General features: G+C 52.8%; 1 protein-coding gene across 1 annotated transcript; it reads right to left on the minus strand.

The window, feature by feature from the left end:
* Positions 1–7,976: 7,976 nt before the first annotated feature.
* GP9 (glycoprotein IX platelet) lies at positions 7,977–8,511 on the minus strand. The gene is given in 2 exon segments (XM_021695188.1): positions 7,977–8,396; positions 8,398–8,511. Coding segments are annotated over 2 exon segments (534 nt in total).
* Positions 8,512–14,811: the final 6,300 nt, after the last annotated feature.

Here is a 14,811-nt window from a genome sequence, read left to right on the forward strand (position 1 = left end):
AATCTTTAAAAATGGAACTATGCTGCTTTTTGAGTAATATATAGCATATTTTATATATATCCTGTTGATATATATTACATAAGCATGTGTAACTATAGATCTCTATCAAGCTATTGACATCCACACATACATACAGATACGTGCTCATGTGGGAAATAAGTAATAAATCTGATAAGGGTTTTTGGAAATTATTTTACTCATAGTTTTCATCACTCATAGCCTCGTTCAGTAGTTTCAGGGAGAACTTTGGCATGGTGGATTGATAATCGGTCATGGATTTTCTTACTTATTTGGTGGGGGGTTTTTTGTTTGTTTTTTTACTTAAAAATCACATATGTGATACATGATATTTGCTTTAATTCTGAGACTTTCCAAATACCCACAAAGGCAGAGAGTGCGGCCCAGCCCTGTGTACCCACTGCCTGCCTTCAACAACCCTCATAGTCTTGCCACATTGGCCCCATCTACCCGCTCCCCTTTTCAACTGGAGTATTTTAATGCAAATCACAGACGAGGCATTTCATCCAAATTGGTCACTATGAATCTAAAAGCAAGCAGGCAAGCAGAACCTTAATGCCATTACCCCACCTAATAAAAGTAATCATAATTCCTCCAAGTCATCCTGGATCTGTCCATATGAAAATTCACCAATTGCTCAAAAAAAAAGTCTTCTATTTTTGTTTTTGGTTGTTGTTGATGGTTATCAGATTTGGGTGTGTATCTCTTTTTAAGTCTCTTTTAATCTAAAATAGTATTCCCTTCTTTTATTTTTTTTCATGCCACTTACTTGTTGATGAAACTGGGTCATTTGCCTGTAGCTTCCCCTCTCAGGTTTTGGGTTTGGCTGATTATGCCCCGATGGTGTTCTTTAGCATGTTTTTCTCTCCCCTGTACTTCCTGGAAACTGGTGGTTCGATTGGATTCTTGGCAAGAATAGGGATGGTGTGATTTGTACCTTTTGCTCATGCCAGGAAGCACATAGTGGCAGGGCATCCCACTTTTAATGTGTTGGGATTGATCTGAGGGGGTCAGGTGGTGCCCACCTCGGGCCTTCTTGTAAGGTTCTTCATCAGCCTTTCACCTAATGCTTTTACCATCTGTTAACCATCACTGCCTGAACCAGTCATTTCATCAGGGGGTTGCAAAAATGGCGCCATCTAACTCCTGCTCACCCTTCATGTTAAAGTCATCCCTTCCGTATACACTAGCTGGGATTATTTGAGCCAACAAAAGTATAATGGCTTCGATGGATTAAAACGTATCGAATATATGGGGCACCTGGGTGCCTCAGTCGGTTAAGCAGCCGCCTTCAGCTTGGGTCATGATCTCAGGGTCCTGGACTTGAGACCCACGTTGGGCTCCCTGCTCAGCGGGGAGCCTGCTTCTCCCTTCCCTCTGCCTACCTCTCTGCCTGCTTGTGCTCTCTCTCTATCTCTCTGTCAAGTAAATAAATAAAATCATTTTATTTATTTATTTGACAGAGAGAGACACAGTGAAGAGAGGGAACACAAGCAGGGGGAGTGGGAGAGGGAGAAGCAGGCTTCCCCATGGAGCAGGGAGCCCGATGCAGGGCTCGATCCCAGGACCCTGGGACCATGACCTGAGCCGAAGGCAGACACCTAATGACTGAGCCACCCACGCGCCCCTAAACAAATAAAATCTTAAAAAAAGATAAAAACATACCGAATATGTGTGTGTGTGCTTCTACAAAGGAACATAGTCAGTGGGTTAATCCATTGAAGCCATCATTCTTTTTAATGCTCCAGTTATTCCATCTCTGGACACTGAGACTCCTTTCAAGCAGGCTCCTGAGTTCTTTGCCATGACCCATTGGTCTTGAGTGCTTCTTTGCTTTCTGGCATATATTGTGCATTTTCTGCCCCAGACCTAGAGTCATTCATTACTCTAAGGAGCCACTGGGTGTTTTGCTGTTTCCAAAACAAGTTTTTAAGTTTTCTCCTGTTCTTTGCTCAGTGTTCCTTTTTCCTGTTGTTTGTTTTGAACATGCTGGGGACTTTCCTCAGCCTGGTCACCCCTGACTGTCCCCTGTATTGAAAGCTTCTGGGGAGCCTGGCTGGATGTGTGGGTCCTATGATGGGTGGGCTTCTTCCTATAAGGTAATCGGGGTCAATCTGGCCTTTCCACTAGGGAAGGGTCCTCAGATGTCTGTGCCTGAAGGTCTTTTCTCCCAGGCCTTTCTGTTTGTGCAGTAAGGATCTTCGGTCTCCTTCTGGGGGCGGGTGGTGATGGCAGAACCTCACTGCCCTGCCTGCTGTCCCAGGCCTGGAGTCTCTCTTCTTGGTGTCTCTGAAAACACATCTCCTCTCTCCTGCAGGGTTGGGGCAAAGTGGTGGTCATGTCAAGATGGAAGCTGGGGAGGGCACCTGTGGGTTCCAAGTGCTCTGAGCCCGATTTTCAGCCAGTGCTTCGTTCTCAGCCCCTAGCCTCCCCCATGATCTGATCTTGTTAAAATCTGCGCAACCTAGCAATGAAAGCAAATTCCTATTTGCGTGTTCACTTTTTAAAATATAAAGTGGTTGGTGCTATGAAAAAGTCTTACTTTTTATAATATCCTGTTTTTCTACAAAGTTGCTTAATAAAAGGATACATTCTATTTTAAAGGTTCTGTGTGTTTTTCCTGGATGTGAACTATTCCGATTGCTTTTGTGCAAGAGCTTGTAACCTAGGCATAATAGAAATATGTTTAGGATCTATATGACAGCTTTAGTACGCCCTTGCTGCTTGAAGGAGCATCGTGTCATTAGTGTTGCTGGGCTCATTTGTGCAGTTTGTTATATTTGAATTTTGTTATCATGATTGAAAATCATATAAAGTGTTATCATCTTGCAGACCGTAAAAAATTCTTTTGTTTCACTTCTGAATAAAAGTCATATCCCAATTGCATAAAGGGAGCGTGGAGCCTCCTGGGGGTTCTGTGGGGTGACGGGGCTGCCCCTCCTTGGGCTCCCTCTGCAGGCTGGCGGCGGGGGGGGTGGCTTCTCTCAGCTGCTCAGACAGCTGTGGATCCTTTGCCCAACTCTCCGTCTTATAGAAGCTTGTGGGCATCACTTTCCTGCTGTTGTCTCCTCCACTAACCTGGTCCTTGTGGGTTTATCCCTTTTTTACAATCCCCTAGTAATTTCAGTGGGGCTTGGGGCTGGGAGAGGAGACTGTCCCACTCGGGCAGTATGCCCAGTGTAAGCAGAGTCTGGGGAAGGTTCTGTACGCATCACCAACGCCTCTCCAAGCTATTGTCCTGGCTTTATCTGGCTTTCTGCTTAAATCTCTCATGAGGATTGATAAGGAGTTTGAGGTGGTGTCGGTCTCATCCCTTAGATGTCAGATTCTATAGCCAAAATTTTGATTGGGATGAAATTGAATTTAGAGAATAAAGGGAAGACTGGGAAGACTGAATCTTGCTGTTCGCAAGTGGGTACCTCTTTCCATTTTTCAGACCTTATATTCTCAGTGACACTTCGTCATACTTGTTTTTTTAAACTGAATTTTAATACCCCACTGAAGCTCTAGATCTGTATTTCATAAATGGGCTTTTTAAGAGTCTTGAAGCTTTTCAATCGCCCACAAAGGGCAGAGATGGAGAAGGAGGGAAGGGCGGCAGTTAGATTCCCGTCCAACCAGATTGAGCCACTTTATTTCATATACCAAGTACTGTCTAAGGGTTTGTGGGAAAAAAGGTCTTACCACTAAAAAAGTTTGAAAACCATCACTCTAGACCTTTAAAAAAATTGTGATAAAATATACATAACATAAAATTTACCATCTTAAGCGTTTTTAAGTGTACAGTTGAGTAGTGTTGAGTGGTTGTGCAATCATCACCACCATCCACCTCCAGAACTTTTTCATCTTAGTTCTTGCAAAACTAAAACTTGATACTTGTCAGACAACTCCCCATTCCCCCCCTCCCTCGAGTCTCCACTCCAGACTTTTTAAAGACAAAATGAATGGGTGGCTTCAGTTACAGAATAAAATGATCCACGTTTGTTGAAGGATACTACATAAATATACAAAGGCTTGGTTAAAAAACTCTATAAGGTAATTCACACTTTCTGGACTCAAAGTAAGGACTAGTTACTCAGGTTGTGATGCAGGTGCAGGGAGTTCTTTTCAGAACCGAAAGCATCAAATGCATGTATTCTTGCTTTTGCTTTTACTCACCGATCGGCCCCCTGATTATTGATATTTCCAGTTTGTTTGTACATCTTTTTCTTGACTTTCTCCATGTTTTCCTTTAGTTCTTTCAGCATCTTTAGGGTAGTTACTTTTAAATCATCATCCAGTGGATCTACCATCAAGTCTCTTTCAGGGACAGCTTCTGTTGGCTTATTTTTTTTTCCTTAAATGAGTCAGCATTCGATAAAGAATCCAGCAAGTTGGCTGAACCTCAGAGCCTCACTTATCGTTTCATGATGTCTTTGTAAACCTCACTTGTTTCCTGCTTAGTAGGGATACGCAGACCTAAAAGAAAGGAACAGGATTTTATTTACATCCCTGTAAGAGTCTGAACAAAAACAGGGTCACTGGGGCCATCAGGGACTCCATCTGGATACTTCTATGTTGTTGCCCTGACAACCCTGAGGTATTTTAATTTTTTAAATTAAGAAGGTAATACAGTTTAGCTTTCCTCTCTAAATTTAACCCACTTTACTAGAGATCTAGCTAAAAAAAATGAGACTTTCCCAAGATTTTGAGACATTTCACAAAGCCTGCTGTAAGTTGTCCCTGCTTATTACCTGTAGTGAATGAAAATGAGGATTCCATCCCCAAAGCTGTTTAGAAAGCTGCCAATCAGAGGCCGGGGGTGTCTGTCGAGTCAGACGCTATTCTTCGAAGATTCTCCAGGCCACGGACTCACTGTTCCCTCGCTGGGGCAGAGCTGGGTGAGGACAGAGTCTTCCACGTTCTGCTCTCTGCCATCTCGGGCCACACACGGGACAGGCTCAGGCCCTTTGCAAGAGATGGAGTGCATTCTTCGCTTGACAAGGAATTAGCTCTCATCTGGTTTGGCGTGTATCTGCAGGGGCTGGAGAGGGTGAGGGTCCCGGCTGGGAGACTGTGCGCACACATGCACTCACAGGAGGTGTGGCTGAGTGTATATGCAAAACACGGGAGACAGGCACTGTGTTAGCGGCTGGGTGTGGCTGCGGCTCAGGGCCAAGACTCAGTGTGTACCCCCCGAGAGTGCCCACCCTTTACAAATGCCCTCTTGACAGCGGCTCCACCTTCTGATCAAGCACTGTCAGCTTCGCCTAGACCTCGCGGGGCCGACGGCGGCCAGATGCCCCCCTGCTGCTGTGGCGGGTGCCAGGGCTCCCCGCGGTTAGGGCGGGGCCGGCTCCTGGTCCCAGACAACGGCTGCTTGCAAGAGCCATCGCTACCACGGCGAGGCTGGGCCACCAATGTCGTGCTTGCCGCTCGCTCTCTGCTCGCCCGCTGGCCGGAGGAGCACAGAGGACCAGCGGAGGGCCGCGAGCAGGCGCGGGAGCCGGGCTCAGCGGGAGCCTGCAGTGGGGCAGAGGCCTGCTGGGGAACGGCCCGCCCGGGCGATCAGTGGAGGGGGTCAGCCGCCCGGAAGGTGGGGGTGGTCACAGCAGCCGGTCAAAGTCGCCTCGACAAATTCTCCACGTGCAGCTTGATTTTGAAAATGCTCGTGAAGGAGATGGTCACGAGGATGCGGTCACGGAGACCGTGGGACGGCGGTGGCAGAGATGGCATTTTGCTTATAATGGGGCAAAGGTCCGTGGTTGTCTGGTGCTAGTGATGACGGAGGTGGTAGGGGCTGGGGGGCGGTGTCGCCTCACAGGGCTGCTGTCCTGTGGCTGCAGAGGAGAGGGTGAGGGGAGGCAAGCGTGAGGCCGGCGAGCAGGCCATGTGGGCGCCAGCAGTGGTGGTGCTGGGGGTGGTGCTCCCGGCCGTCAGGGGTGGCGGGGACCTGCAGCCCTGCAGGGGACAGCAGTGGCCAGCGGGGGATGGTCGGTGGTGGCGGCGGCGGCGGGATCTGTGGTTGCTGGTTTGGTGGCTGTGGAGCAGTGGGGACTGTGTACATGGCTCTGTGGTGGCCACTTTGCTGGCCTGGGACAAGGACCGTGGGGACAATGGAGGAGGCTAATTGAAGCTCCCAGTGCACCTGTTTCCCTGGGGATTCTCGTCTGAATCTGCCACCCACCTGGGGAGATCCCTGCCCGGCCGCTGGCAGCCCCTCCCCTCCCCTCTGCCCGCAGCGGTGTCGCCCCCCCGCATTGGTGATGCGGTGCTGCTCAGGCTCCTGGCAAGTTCTCACGGGACCAGCCGCTCGGCCAGCAGAGTCAAGGCTTATGATCGCCCTTGTGCCCAGACCTGTGGCTGCATGTGTTGGCCTCAGGAGGGAGCAGGAGCAGAATATAGGGGCATCCCACAAGGAGACTGGGGGGCTGAAGGTCCCTAGTTTCAGAAGCTTTCAAGGGGGCACTTTTCAGGTGTGAAGGGGGAGCTGTCTGGGATCATGCCTGTGAAGTGACTGTCAGGGGTCCTGGGCCTGTGTTCTCCGCCCAGTGTGGGGGAGCCGTGCCTTCCTCACGGAGTACAGAAGAATGACCCACGGCAGGTGCTTCACGCGGGGCCGCGCACAAACTAAGGGCCCGGTGAGGAGAAGCCAGCTTCTCCCATTCTCATGGGAGCCCTGTAGCCGCTGGCTCCGACTGCAGAAATCCCACACTCCCAGCCTGTGGACTCCATCCAGCCGATTACTACGTTTTATGTGTGCTGTTATTTCCGCAACATTTTCTGTTGGATTTCGTTGCCAACACTTGAGTCAGAGATTTCACACACAGATGCAGATTTCTAACCCCCCTGGAAGAATGGGAAGCCTGGGTGCTTGGGTCCACACCTCCGCAGGGCAGCATTAGGTGGAACACGGGCCCTCAGTTTCCTACAGCCCCTCCCCTCCGCTGAGTTTGGGCCCTCGGCTCCAGCCTCACCTCTGTGGCTCAGTGTCCTCCAGTGGGCGCTCTGTGCCCACCGGCCTTCCCTGTGGCACCCTCCGAGCCACAGGTCCACCGCACAGACCTCCTCGAGGGAAGGACCTCAGTGTAATTCTATCTGGATTTGGGGTGGCCAGGAACAGACCTGGAAGTATTCTCTCATGCTGTGGAGGAAAGTTTATTAGTTTAACAGCTGGCACCAGAATTCCTCTGAGGGAGAGAAGTGTCTTGTTTGAAGAATTTGGTGGCCATTGCTGGGGGTGGAAGTGGGACTCCAGTTTGCAGGTGTCTGATGTCAGCACCTGGAGTTGTTTCCATGAGAAAGGGAAGAATTTGTTGTTTTGTTTCTGAAGAAGAGGGCTAGAGAGGAGGAGAAGGAGAGGGCTTATAAGAGAAGATGAGAAAGGATGGGGCCAGGTGAGCAGGTGTCTTCGTGGCCAAAGGCCGTTTTGGAAACGGTGATGTGCCTCTCAGGGTGTGTCTGTCAGAGAGATGGGAATGGCTCTTCTCCTACCCGCGCAGGGTCTTCCGTGTCTCCTGCTCTGCTCACTGCTGTGTTGGGAGAGCACGCTTTCTGTGGAATTGGGAGGGCAGCTGAACGCTCATGTGAAATTTGCCTGGGCCCTCCGGCGTGGCCCATGCAGGAAGCAGGGGCCAGGACAGAGGGGAGTGTGAGGACCGGAGTCCTGGGACCTGTCAGGCACGGAGGAAGGGCTTGGGATGTCCACAGACTGTGGGACTGGGGGAGGCTGGTGTGGAGGAGGGGGGACAGCCCATTTTACTAGGAACCGGGGGGACAGAGAAGGCCCAATTGGTATCTGGTTATAACAAAACGGACCCAGTTTTCCAGAAAGAGCCAGACATGGGTGCTGAGAGGAAAAAAACCAAAAATCTGAACTTGGATAAAATGGTTGAGCAGCCAGTTTATTTTGAGTTACTGGTGGCTCGGGCTGCCCAGGCCCGGCGGGGTCTGGGGAGGGGTGACCCTGGGGGCCTGGCTCAGTTGAGGATCTCTGTAGCAGTGCACAGCAGGCCGGCCAGGAGAGCCAGGCCCAGCGTGGCCACGACAACCAGCAGCACATCCCACCAGAGCCCCGGGTAGGTCCAGGACACCGGGAGCCGCCAGCCGCAGCTGCCCAGCTCAAAGCCCGTCAGCTGGCCCAGCGGGCGGGCGGTGGCAAGCTCGGGGCTGGCGCAGCGGACGTGCAGCAAGGCCTCGGGCGTGCGGTCCTCCAGCCAGAGACGCAGGTAGGTGAGGCTGCAGTCGCAGTGCCAGGGGTTCTGCGTCACATCGAGGGTCTGCAGCTGGGGCAGGTGGTCGAAGGCGCCAGGGGGCACGGAGCTAAGGCTGTTATTGGCCAGCAGGAGGTGGCGGGTGTGGGCCGGCAGGGCGGGCAGGGCCGTGAGCCCCCGCCCCCCCGCAGTCCACCCACAGCCCCATGGTTTCCAGGGCCTGGCAGGTGCACTCTGCGGGGCACTCCTTGGTGGCCTCTGCGGCAGCCCAGAGCAGCAACAGGGCCCCCCAGGCAGGCATTGGCAGGCTGGCTGTGGGGAGAGTGGCCGTGAGGTGAGGGAGGGCCTGGCAGTCCGCACCCCCTGCCGATGGCCGGCGGGACTGACCTGGGACAAAGGACAACTCACCTCCCTTCTCAGGCCTCAGCCTTGTCCTCTGTGAAATGGGGTGGTGAAGACTGCAGGAGGTGAAGTGTGCCCAACCCAGGCCTAGCTGAGCCTGGACACTCAGAAGGCAGGATGGGGAGCGTAGCTGTGAGGGGTGGGGAGGGGAGTGACGGTAAGAACGCTCTTAGGAAGGGGCCAGGAGGTCCAGCCCCTTCTCAGGGGGGAGAGGTGCAGATGCCGGCTAGATGCTTCCTAGTCCTGGCCCCTGGCCCCCAGGCTGCTCCCAGCCCCCACGCCCAAGCCTGGGGTCAGGCCAATGGTGTGGACGTCACAGACCACACCTCTTCCCATCGATTCCCACAGCTCGCCTGTGGCCCAGTGAACCCTTAGGTGATACTTGATGTAGAAAACAGCAGGATGAGGATGCTGAGGTGGGGACCAGGAGGCAGCCCAGAAGGCGTTCCCTCTGGAAAGCCACGCATCTGGGCCAATACTCAGAGTTGGGGAACTTGAGGCCTGGAGACAGAGAATGACTCGTGCAGGGTCACCCAGCGGTCTGTGTCAGAGAACCGACTCCAACTCAGGCCTCATGAGCTCCGGGCTCTTGCCTGGTTTGCTGACTTTCCTACCATTGCTTCCCCTTCCTCAGACGGGCTCTCCCCACCAGGGCCGGGCCCATGGCAGGCTGTGAGTGTCTCAGAGCCAGTGCCCCCACCCAACCCCATCTCCTGGAGGGGAAAGCTGAAGGTGGGACAGGGGTGGGCCCGGGGGCTGGCCGTCCCACCTGGGTGGGGGTGCGCTGTGGGAGGTGGCGCTGGGTAATAAGAGGGCCACTTACTTGTGAGGCCTGCAGCCGGCACCCCTTTCTGTGGCCTGAACTGTCCTGCTTGAGGCTGAGGTGGCAGCTCTCCGCGAGGCAGCCGGTGGTGGCCGCTGCTTCAGTGGGAGGAAGGAAATGATGAAAATAGCCTGGCTTATCCCCCACGTGCAGCCCTGGGGGGCCGTCTCTGGTCCCGGGGACTTGGGCCCTGAAAGGTAGGTCAACCCCTGTTTACAGAAGGGGATCCCACAGTGCATCCCCGTGGACCACCCGTGCCTTGCTGGGCCTCAGTACGGGGTCTGTGGGAAAACCAAGGCGGCCCCTCACCAGGTCCCAGGAGGTGGGGAAGGCTTCCAGGAAGGGGAGGCCTTGGAGCTGAGTGGCTCTGCTGGGTGTTCCTCCAAGTCTGAGGCTTCCTCATCTGTAAAATGGAAGCAATCATCCCTGTCCTGCTTGCATACACAGGGTGTAGGTGGGGCGGCTCCCGTGGGCTGAGAATCCTATGGGGGGAGAACGACGTCGTTTTAAATTTTCTGTGGTTCTTCTGAATAGGTCAAGGAGAAAGTCACTTTTCGGTGTCACTGCATCTTTAGCACCTTCTAAACCTCCTGATCCTTTTCTTTCACAGGATGCTGAGGGCTTGTGGCTTGGTCTCCATCAGTCACTGGTCTCTAGCTAGAATTTAAGATTTTTTTTTTTTTTAGATTTTATTTATTTATTTGAGAGAGAATGAGAGACAGAGAGCATGAGAGGGAGGAGGGTCAGAGGGAGAAGCAGACTCCCCGCTGAGCAGGGAGCCCGATGCGGGACTTGATCCCAGGACTCCAGGATCATGACCTGAGCCGAAGGCAGTCGCTTAACCAACTGAGCCACCCAGGCGCCCCAAGATTTTTTTTTTAAAGATTTTATTTATTTATTTGACAGAGAGAGAGACAGTGAGAGAGGGAACACAAGCAGGGGGAGTGGGAAAAGGAGAAGCAGGCTTCCCGCTGAGCAGGGAACCCGATGCGGGGCTCGATCCCAGGACCCTGAGATGACCTGAGCTGAAGGCAGACGCTTACCGACTGAGCCACCCAGGCGTCCCTGAGGGGTGCTTTAAACACCCCATTTACACACTACCCTAGACCCGTAGGAGAATGCCTCTCGTACACAGAGTGTGGGTGTTTTACTTTTTTAGCATCTCGCAACTCAGAGCCCCCTTCAAGGCACGCTCCTGTTCATCTGTATGTTTGTCATCTGCTTTCCCCGACAGCACAGCAGCTCCCCGAGGGCTGTGTCCGTGGTCAAGCCATGGGGACTCGGTCAGCGGCCGCACCTCGCAGGTCCTCCCTGGGTCTGTGCCGGGTGATTGCCGGAGGGAGTCGACGCTTTGACTCGGAAAGATTCCATCAGCAGGGAGGACCCCGGTCCTCTTCTAACCTGGCCCCTCATTGTGCAGATGCTGGCAGGTCGCTCACTGACTCACTGGGAGGCTCCCCTGCCCCCGTGGCCCCGTGGCCCCGTCAAGGGCCCGCTGCTCCCAGGTCACCTGGGATTGGGTTTGGCTTGCTTTTAAGTACCCAAAGACATGTATTGCAGCATTGCTAATGGCAAAGCAAGAAGCTGGAAACAAAAGGAATAGTTACTGGGGCCTGCACACCACAGGGTATTATACGGACATTATGTTAAATGAAATAAAACTGCATGAATTGTGTTGGAGGAATATCCACTGTGTTGTTGAGCGACAAGAGTGAAATGCACGAGAGAGTAAAGTAATATCCCATTTTGGTAAAACAAACTGTGATAACAACAAACTATCCTTGCTCAGGATGACTTGCGAATGTGGGCCTCCTTATTTCTTATCGTGAGCCCCTCTCAGGCCAGCCTCTGTCCTCCCCTGTGGCCGGGAGGCCGGGATCTCTCCTGCCAGGCCCAGAGGGTGCTTGTGTTCTCGCCCTCCGCTCGGCCCAGCTCTGCTCTCTGGGAAGGAGCTGCGCATTCACTTTCCGGTGAAGCCCAGGGAGGCTACCCGGTGTGCCCAAAGGGCCAGCCTCCGCAACCTTCTGATCCCTGGCCCAGAGCAGAGTGGGGAGGGAAGGTATCATTTGGTCCCCTGGAGTCATGCCTGCTGTGAAGACAGCTTGCTCCAGTTGGGGTCACTTGGCAGGTACTTGGTGAACACTCTCATCGGAACCTGGATCCCAGACCAGGAACCTTCCCTTCTCCCACTTGTGGACGCCTGGCCTTGTCCCATCTTCATCTGCCTTCATGCCTTTACGGCAGGTGGGGAAAGAGTCCCGGTGAGTGGCGGTCCCCCAGCCCCCAGGCTGTTTCCTGACCTGATCTGACCTAGTTGGGCACACACTCTTCCTTTTGGACCTCTGAGATATCCCTCTTATTTTTAGCATGTACAACTTAAAAAAAAACCCAACCAAACAAAAAACAGCACACATGAGAACTCATTTTTGTTGTGGAAAAATTGAATGTTCAGATGAGCAGGAAGAAGACAATAAAATTTCCCCTCAATTCCAATATCAAGCAAGACTGCCTCTTATTTTTTTCCTGTGTGTATTTTTTTTTTCTTACCCCAAATCAGGTCACTTGAGGCCCATGCTCTTCTGGAACCTCCTTTTTCCACCTGGGAATACACCCACATGTACCACCCATGTTTGCCATGGTTCCATTGTATGGATGTGGCAGCTTTTATTTAAGGAATCTCTGGCCATAAAGAGCATGCCTTGCTCCCCTTATCTCAGTCAGACAGGCCTTTGTGGGGACGGAGGGTGGGAGAGGGGCAGCTCTTTGGGCTTCCTGAGGTGGGGAGGCTCCTCCTTCCAGGGCTGCCCAAGTTGGCTGACCCAGTATCCTACACCATTGTCCCTGTGGAGAAACTGAGACAATCTCCTCTCCTGCCCCTTCAGGCTACTTACTAGGTCACCTCCCACTCCCTATATGTGGAGGCCCACTCTGTCTGGGCCCCCTCCTTCCTCTCAGTCTGTAAACATGCTTATGACCTCCTTTATTCTGGAAAAATCTTGTGTGTGTGCACGCGTGTGTGCATGTTTTGAACACCACAGCATGCTCCCTGCCCACTCCCCTCAGCCCCTTCAGTTCACAACTAACCCAGATACAGTGGATACTTCCTGCGGGCAACAAGTCCTATCTCAGTCATGTATGTTCTCTCTTGGCCTCCAGTCCAGCTGCACCCGCTTGCCCACCCATCTCCAATGCCAGCCCAGACCTGGGCATCCTGTCCTTCCTGGACATCCCCTCTGAGTGTCCTACAGGAGGCTCATACCCACCATGACCTAAACCTGGGTGTCTTTCCCCCAAAAGCCAGCCCTCCTCAGTGTTCTCCGCCTTAGGGAGGGCCAGCTGCATCCACCCAGTCACCCAGCTGGAAACCTGGGGCACCATTAGGGATGGCCTCTCTCCCCCACTGCCATATCCCATCAGCTGCCAAGTTGGCCAACTGCCTTCTGCATATCTGTGGACTTCTCCCCTTTTGGGTGGTTCTCTGCTCATTCTATGTCCCCTCCTCTGGCCCTGTCTTCCACTTCTCTCAAGCAACCCTCACCCCAACTTCTCCTCTGACATCCTCCTCCACATCTAGAATGGGAGCCCAGCTCTCCCCCAGGACCCTGTCCTCTTGCCTCTTCTTGCTGCTCCCTGTGATTTCTCTTCCTCACGCAAACCTCAGCTCTTTTGATATTCATGTTGTCTGCCAGGCCACCTGCTCCCGCCTGCTGCTCCCCATCCTGGTCACTCCTCTTGTGGGTGACCCCCGGGCACAAGGCTTTCTGTCCACCATGAACATTGTCCTCCCTCTCTGTAATTCCAGCATTCATGTGGATGACCCTTGGTCACCCCGGCCTCACAGTCCGTTGGCCTCTCCTGAACTGTGCTCCTGCCCTGGGGTCCCCCCCAGCCACTCACCCTCACAGTCTTACCCCAGACTGGCCATCATCAGCAACTGCTCCTCCTCGAAGCCTTGATGCAAGCACCCCGCCTCTTGACTACACCTCCCCATTCCAGCACAAGTCCTTGAGCATACCCACTCTGGTCCTTCTCCAACCTCATTGAGGTCTCTGGGCCAGTGGCCTTATCACTGTACTTTTTTTTTTTTTTAAAGATTTTATTTTTATTTATTTGAGAGAGAGAGAATGAGAGACAGAGAGCATGAGAGGGAGGAAGGTCAGAGGGAGAAGCAGACTCCCTGCCGAGCAGGGAGCCCGATGCGGGACTCGATCCCGGGACTCCAGGATCATGACCTGAGCCGAAGGCAGTTGCTTAACCAACTGAGCCACCCAGGCGCCCCTTATCACTGTACTTTTATATTTTCAGCATCATGGCCTCACAAGCTGATTCAGGGATGACCACTATCCTTCAGTGTCCACTCTTCCCTTCTTTCACACAAATAGAATTTTAGCGGGACATGTGGCCCTCAAACTAAAGACTACATTTCCCAGCCCCCTTTGTCTTCAGATGTAGTCATGTGACCAAGTGCAGGCCAATAGGAAAAGAGGAAGAAGTGATCAGTTCTGCTTCCCGCTGGCTGCAGGGGGCTGGGAAAACCATCTTGGTTCTTGGGCTGTAGCCCCGACTTGAGGATGGCCGAGCAAAAAGAAGGAGCCTGGGTCCTTGATGGTTCTGGAACTGCCATCTAGCTCAGGCATGGCTACCTGGACTTCTTCCAGAGAGAGAGAAAAAGAGAGAGAGAGAGAGAATTTTATCTTGTTGAACCTTGTCTTTTCAGGTTTCTGTTACAGCAGCCCATGTGCCTCTGAGGGCAAACCCGCCGATCTGCCTGTGGTGTAGGTGTGTCCCTACATTCGCCTTCCCACCTGCTACGGCACAAAAACGTCCTGCTGCTACGGGTGGGCGCAATTCCCGGGAACGCCTCCCAAGATCCTGCACCCTAATCCCCGGAAGTGGTGAATGTGATGAGACATCACTGCTGTGGTTGTGCTGTGTGTTGCGGCACAGCTGACTTCTAAAAAGGGCGGTTTTCCAGGAGGACCTGATCTAAACGTGTGAGCCCTTAAGTGCAGAGAACGTTCTGTGGCTGCGGGCAGAAGAGGAAGTGAGAGAGACGCAGCAGAAAGGGAAGTCGGAGAGATCTGGAGCGTGAGAATGGAACCTCTGTAGAAACGGAAAGGTGGATGGAAACGAAGACGGACCCACTAATGCTTCAGGAAGGCTTGACTTCAAACTGAAAAAATGTTTCTCTTTCGCATTCTTGAGCCTCCCCCTCCCTTCATTTGTTTTTCTGTAGAATCCTCTGGTCCAGGAACTTGGTATGGATACTTAGTAAGGAGACTCGGGTGGCCCGTGCCAGTGCCAGGTGTCAGAGCACGTTGGAGACGTGACAAACGTGGTGGGCTGAACGTACCCGATTCCTATCAAAACCTCCCA

Source organism: Neomonachus schauinslandi, chromosome 1 (genome assembly GCF_002201575.2).
Source record: "Neomonachus schauinslandi chromosome 1, ASM220157v2, whole genome shotgun sequence".
Taxonomy (NCBI): domain Eukaryota; kingdom Metazoa; phylum Chordata; class Mammalia; order Carnivora; family Phocidae; genus Neomonachus; species Neomonachus schauinslandi.